Source organism: Phragmites australis, chromosome 16 (assembly GCF_958298935.1).
Source record: "Phragmites australis chromosome 16, lpPhrAust1.1, whole genome shotgun sequence".
Classification (NCBI taxonomy): Eukaryota; Viridiplantae; Streptophyta; class Magnoliopsida; order Poales; family Poaceae; genus Phragmites; species Phragmites australis.
This window is the reverse complement of record NC_084936.1, coordinates 6084898-6091319: the sequence shown is the minus strand read 5'-3', so window position 1 is coordinate 6091319 and position 6422 is coordinate 6084898. Positions and strand designations below refer to the sequence as shown.

Sequence of the window (6422 nt, the reverse complement as noted above, 5' to 3'; positions counted from 1 at the left end):
TCCCGTGGAACCTAATTGAATGAGCAAAATTCTGCCTGCATGGTCATCAAGAATGAGCTACGTGCTTGCAGGGGCGGATCTTTCAGGGGTGGGGGTGGGGTGTAGGGTGGGGGCGGGGGAAGGGGGGCTACTGGTCGGCGTACCTGGGAGCCACCCTTCAAATTTTTGGCATGGTCCGCATGGAGGTCTGTCAACCGGATGGAGGCTCAGAGCGCACCTGGGAAGTTCAGCTCGAGGAAGAAGATGAGTTCCTGGCCGCCTGGGCCAAGTTTAGCAGCCCAACGGCTACACGGCCCATGAGTCCATGATCTGATATGGTCTTTGCTTTGCGAACAGCACAGTCCCAGCGCCCTATCGTGAATCGCCCATTCCCTAATTTGAGCGAATACCTAATTCGCCGGCGTCCGCTGACTCGGCGAGGGCAGGCGGACGGCGGCGGCACGCACGGCCGGCGAGCGAGCGGGCGGCGGCGGCGCGTAGTGGTGCAGCAGGCGGTGGCGCAGCGTAGGCAGTCGGCGGCCAGCGTGGGTGGACAGCGCCGCAGCAGCGCGCAGCAGGAGGGGCGCGGCGCAGGCAGTCTGCGGCTAGATCAGGTGCAGAGCTAGAGGTGCCAGATCATGCTTGCTACTACCTATGCGTATGCATTTTTGTTCGGTTGTTCCCTATGGCTGTATTGTTAAATCAGTGATTATACTTGATGACTTGATATTTGATAATGCTGCATTTTCACACAATCGACTCGAGTCACTTGATTGATAATGATTCATGTTATACATGATTAGCTCCTCTGGTTTCTCTTGTCTGTCCTTTTTAAGAATTTACCTGAGCTGTGTTCTTGTGCAGAATTCATGTGCAACCTGCCCCTCAGGCCTCAGCCCCTGCATTGCGTCTTCTGTGCATATCACATTTCAGCAGTGCCTGATTGAGTCTAGAAGTTACTTTCAAGTAAAAGTTATCATGTTTTGCTTAATCTTCTTGACTTCTTCAGATACTTGTTAGATATGCTGTAAGCCTATGAATATATGGACATATGGTAGATTTGCAGTCATGCTTCTGCTAGAAAGCTGTGATTCTGTGAATATATGCTAGATATGCAGTTATGCAGTCATGCTGCAGCCTGCAGGTGCTACTTGCTAGAATGCTAGATATGAATATATATTAGTTGAAGTGAAGCTGTGAAGGTGACTTCTAAGTATTTTTCCTGCAGGTAGAACAAGATCCTGAAAAATTTTCATCATGAATAAAAGAACATTGCTCACGTATTTTTCAAACAATACCAATACTAGTAGCACTCCACATACTGGTCAGAGCACAAATCAACCAAAGAAGACCAGGGTGGAATTTAGTTTCCCGATTGTTTGTTAAGCACTTAAGCCCAGCCCCCCCCCCCCCCCCAATTTGTGCTGGATCCCCACCCGCCTGCTTGTACAGAATGAGCAAAATTCTGCCTGCATGGTCAACAAGAATGAGCAAAATACTCTGAGAAATGAAGGGAGTGGCTGGTCACATTCATGTGGAGGTAAAGTTACCATACCCAGAGAGAAGGTTACCATAGCTGCTCACATTCATCCAACCAAGCAGGATCTTGTATGACTTCGTACCATCCCACACAACTAACCAAACAGAAACAAGTATCATCCTGTACAAGTAGCCAAACATCCTACCTGTATCAGCCCACCAGGATCAATCCATCCGGTTGAACCATCTCATACATGTTCAACTTGATTCGAGCAACCAAACACTACCTTACTGTACTTTTCTTCTTCTTCTTTGTCTTCGTCTTCTTCTTCGTCTTCTTCTTCTTCTTCTTCTCTCTCTCTCTCTCTCTCTCTCTCTCTCTCTCTCTCTCTCTCTCTCTCTCTCTTAAATGATCTTTCGTCCTCTTGGTCAGACAATGACGTATCATATTAGATCATCAGTAGAAAATGCAATTACGAACAAAATAATGGAGGGCCAATGTTCACCTAGACGCTGGACGTAGGCAGTCGGTCACCCCGTGACTAGCGACTAGGCTGTCTAGACGGCGACTAGATGGTCTAGATGATTTTGTACTGTAGCAGTAAAAATGCAAAAAAAAAAAGTAAGATTTGAGGCATACCTTCCAAAGACAGAAATGCAACTTCAATCATCCATTTTCCTCTAGTTCATCAATCAATAATCATCATAACAATTTGAATTATTTATATGCCTATACAAGAATATGGTGACGGCGTAGGTGCGGGCGTGGGGGGCTGAAACTGGCGCCGCTGCCACAGATGAGAGGAGAGAGTCGAGAGATGAATGGGGAATGTTTGGATTGGTTTAAGTTTTGTGAGGTGCGGGGAATAGTTTTGGAGCTGAAATTTGGTCCTAAGTGCGACCAAAACAATCCTCCCGTGCAAACCTGCCAGATGCCAAACTCTGCATCGCCAAGACGGCCACCTAGTTGCACACGTAGCCGACTAGCCGCGTCCAGCCACCATCTAGATTCACTGACTAGTTCGTCTTTAATTAGAGTTGACCGTCTAGACAGTCTAGCCGTCTAGAGTTTAGCCCCTAGACTGGACGCAGAGCCTTCGACTAGCGACTAGTCATCGTCTAGACGCGCTAGACGATCGTCTACGCAAACATCGTGGAGGGCGCATCGAAGCTCGACTCATTCCTGGGAAACCTCCCAAAGGAAATTGATGTTGATAATGTAGCTGCTATGAATGTGACTTTTGTTAATGATCCACTTTTCAAAAGTCCCTCTGTTGAGTTTGATATAGATGGCTTATTTATTCCACATGTCGGAACTGCTGTTCCAAGACACATGCTTCTTGGAGATATTGGATTTGCGCCACCGCTTGGTAGCTCTTCAAAAATGCTGTGGATTTCATTGGATGGAGATGAGACTACTAGACAAGTAGAACTAAATGCTTGAGTTTTGTTTATAGCCAAAAGCAGTATATTTTCTTGACTGTATCAGTGTGGAGCTGCGGACTCGACCTAGATCTTTTTTCTTGTTTGAACTGTAATTGGTGTATTCTGATTGATACTACACTTTTGTTGTATTCTGATTGATAGTACACTTTTATTATTCAGGCTGGTTTGCTGCAACATATGGTTGACAAGATCCCTGATCAGTTTCTTTTGAACACTGCTAGCTGGAGGCTTTTGATTCCTCAATTGTATCATAAATATCCAGATGATGATATTCTACTGAATATTTCTGCAATTTCACCTCCCTTTGTGAGGATTACTGTTGGGTTGGCAGGAGCTGGACAATGACTGGATGAGCCCAAGATGGAGTTCATGAAGCAATTTGAGGAGTTTGCTAGCACATAGGTATAATTGCTTTGCTATGTCTGTTCAATGGAGATCATCTAATTCTCCGGAAAGGATTAGTTGAAATCCCCTAATTGTTTCCGGAAGACCAACATACTTTCCTGGAGCTTTTTGGAGGTTATAGGTTGTTTATGCTTTGCTTGTCTACATCCTTACACAAATACTCTTTAAAATAGTGTAGGCTTGCTTTGGCACGTCTGTTCAATGGAAATTAAAAATAGTATAGGCAAAATTTTGAAGATGTGATAGCAAAGGATGCTTATGGTCGAATCAGCTGACTTTACGTGTTTTCCTGCATAGATGATTTATTTTATTCTTTGGTTAAATCAGATGTGCATTTCAATACTTCCAGGCACCTTGCGCTTTGGTAGGATCGCAGGGACTTAAAATTAGAATCAGAAGGAATTAGACTCTGGAAAGAGGAAGAACAGATCTATGTCGTGTTATTCTGATGCTATTAATAATTATTAGTTTCAGCATTAATGTGTAGTGTGAACACAAATGAAATTGCCTTTGCTCTGTGAAAGGAGAAGATATTTTCTTTCAAACAACAGCTCGTGGATTGACATTTATTTGGTGAACGCATATTCTTCTCTTTACTGTTGTGATCTGAGCTCGGGATTTCAGAAAGATGATCATCGACGCACAGCCAGAGTTCATCAGTGGCCTCACACCACAGCGGGGTTCATGAGTGTTGTTTTGTATTGTATATCAAAGCTTGGGTCAATTCTCTTGCAGAGCACACAGGATAGCTTTTATCTCATATTAGCCTAGTTCCTTGAGTCCCCTCTACATTTTGGTCTGCGTCAGAATGCCCAACTCTATTGGAACATGGAAAGAAAAATGAAATTGGAAGCTGTTCGGAATTCTGGAGCATGTATATGAATTATCTTAAAAAAAAAGACTAGAAAAGAATACAGAAAGACAAGGTACATGAATAACCAACTTTTGAATCGGATAGGTTGACTTGTGAATTTATTTGTATAACTCATGGAAATTCAATCTCATCCGGCAACAGATAAAACACAACTTTTGAATGTAAGGTACAAATGCGAAGCAGACGAAAGACACAGCATAGAATCTCAGGACAGGTCACAAATTATTACTGCAATCCAATCGCATGCGTACAACACCTAGGCACGAAGCACACGGATACACATCCCAAATTATTATTGCGATCCCATGGCATACGTACCACAGCAGCACCTAAGCACGAAGCACACGGATACTGACGGCGGAGAGGCCGACAAGCAGCATCAGGAACAGCCCGAAGCCCATTGCCGGGGTGGGCGCGCCGGTGGCGAGCGCAGTGACGGCGGAGGAAGCGACAGCGAGTCCCAGGATTGGAAGGCCGCGGAGCACGTGTTCAGCGAGTGCTCCTTCGTTCATGTCATTTGGGACAACCTGCAAGCCCATTTGAATAGATTTTTAGACTGACCATTTGGGACTTTTCATATTGAAAGCTTAAGATCCACAGCATTAAAGAAAGAATTCAGGTATCAACACTGAATACACACATGTTCATCAAGATCAAAACAGACATCACGAAGTAAAAACGGAGAGCCGAACTAAACTCGAAATGTCTTGTACCCATTTAAAGGCGGATAAATCTTCAGAGACCAAGAACCGGGAGCTACCTCTTTCGTACTGGAGGATTCTGAGTGTCCCAGCCAAAATTCAAAGGAGAACAAAAAAAGAAAAACAAAGAGCAAGAACAGAGCAGGCAACACGCTTGTCTCCAGGCGTGCAAGCAGAACGAAGATCAAAAGTCGAAGTGTTTGGGCGTGATGGAGCTGCTCTTACCTGAGGAGTGCCGGCGTGCATGCCGGGCTTGCAGTAGGCCGCGCCCTGCTCGGTTGCGCCCGCCGCGGTACGGGTCGGATAGAGGAGCTTGTCGCCACGGCCCAACCCGCCCTGATCCGCCGTGGTGTGAGCTCCGGAGTCGTCGGAGACGGCCATTGTTTCTGGGGAAAACTGCAAAAAAAACCCCAAAAGTCACTTGGATTTTGACTTTCCCCCCCAAAAGTTGTTTTGTTGCAAAAAGCCCCCCAAAAGTTTGACTTTGTTGCAAAAAACCTCCTAAAAATTCAAAAAAATAAAAAAATCATTAAAAAAATTCTAAAAAAAACTAGAGACAATTCTAAGACCTTATGTGAAATTTGTTTTCAAAAATAATATCCTTTGCATCATATTTCATGGAGAGGAAGTTTGGAAAAAAAGAAAAATGTGTAGCTCATTTATTAACTCATGTTATTTTAACTTTGTCATGTCTACCATTATTTTTCCTACACAAATAATTGTTTAAGTAAACTAATAAAAGTGGTTTCACTAATTTTGGGGGTGTAATGGATTAGTTATGAATTAATCTATCTGCAACTCATTTACTGAATCCTGCACGTTACAATAACTATTTCAAGATTTCATGTATTTTTACAAGATAGAGAATCATGTAAGAAGACTAAACAATTTTGTTTCATGATTTTTGGATTAGTAAATAATTAACTATGCATTTAACTCGAATTAATAAATGAGTTACACATTTTTCTTTTTTTTCAAACTTACTCTCCATGAAATATGATGCAAAGGATATTATTTTTGAAAACAAATTTTACAAAAGGTCTTATAATTGTCTCTAGTTTTTTTTAGAATTTTTTGTGATTTGTTTTAAATTTTTTTGAATTTTTGGGGGTGTTTTTGCAACAAAATCAAACCTTTGGGGGGTTTTTTGCAACAAAACAACTTTTGGGGGGGAAAGTCAAAATCCAAGTGACTTTTGGGGGGGTTTTGCATTTATCCCTTGTTTCTGTGTATGTGTTTGCGGGTGGGGTGTGGAGTCCCAAAACGTGCAGCTCGCGCGGGTTTATATAGGACGGATGGCAATTGGCGAAACCGCACGGGCACGCACGGCTTGGACTCAGCGACCTTTCTTTGCCGCAATTCTACTGGGTTTTGGATCGCTTTGTCGTCGTTGTTCTTTTGGCTGCTGGACAGGCACAGGCCGACGACTTGGAAATTTCAGCGAGTGTTCAATAACAGCAGGCTCGTCTTATTTTCAGTCCTGCATGATTCAATTGCAGCTATGAATTTGTTTATCCCGTTCAAAGCAACATATCATT

The 6422-nt window shown here is 43.4% G+C and overlaps 2 protein-coding genes across 3 annotated transcripts; one reads left to right on the top strand and one right to left on the bottom strand.

Moving 5' to 3' along the window:
• The first annotated feature begins 222 nt into the window (after nt 1–222).
• On the top strand, nt 223–3789 carry LOC133894874 (putative BPI/LBP family protein At3g20270). Of its 2 annotated transcripts, none has more exons than XM_062335056.1 (2): nt 223–593; nt 3064–3789. In XM_062335056.1, the coding sequence occupies exons 1-2, from the start codon at nt 315–317 to the stop codon at nt 3247–3249; spliced, it is 465 nt and encodes a 154-aa protein (XP_062191040.1). In that variant the 5' UTR covers nt 223–314; the 3' UTR covers nt 3250–3789. The 2 variants fall into 2 exon arrangements, with proteins under 2 accessions (XP_062191040.1, XP_062191041.1); XM_062335057.1 differs by lacking the exon at nt 3064–3789 and adding an exon at nt 844–1048.
• A 383-nt stretch (nt 3790–4172) lies between these two features.
• LOC133896247 (uncharacterized) lies at nt 4173–5267 on the bottom strand. The gene is made up of 2 exons (XM_062336821.1): nt 5110–5267; nt 4173–4710 (listed from the first exon to the last, which is right to left on the bottom strand). Exons 1-2 carry the CDS (start codon nt 5263–5265, stop codon nt 4513–4515), a joined length of 354 nt encoding a protein of 117 aa, XP_062192805.1. The 5' UTR covers nt 5266–5267; the 3' UTR covers nt 4173–4512.
• Nucleotides 5268–6422: the final 1155 nt, after the last annotated feature.

Excerpts from the sequence above, each read along its gene's own strand:
- LOC133894874 (XM_062335056.1), top strand. The coding sequence starts at position 315 with ATGGTCTTTGCTTTGCGAACAGCACAGTCCCAGCGCCCTATCGTGAAT. Across the intron at positions 594-3,063 it reads GCAGTCTGCGGCTAGATCAG|GCTGGTTTGCTGCAACATAT; the intron begins GTGCAGAGCTAG and ends TTTATTATTCAG.
- LOC133896247 (XM_062336821.1), bottom strand. The coding sequence starts at position 5,265 with ATGGCCGTCTCCGACGACTCCGGAGCTCACACCACGGCGGATCAGGGC. Across the intron at positions 4,711-5,109 it reads TGCACGCCGGCACTCCTCAG|GTTGTCCCAAATGACATGAA; the intron begins GTAAGAGCAGCT and ends ATGGGCTTGCAG.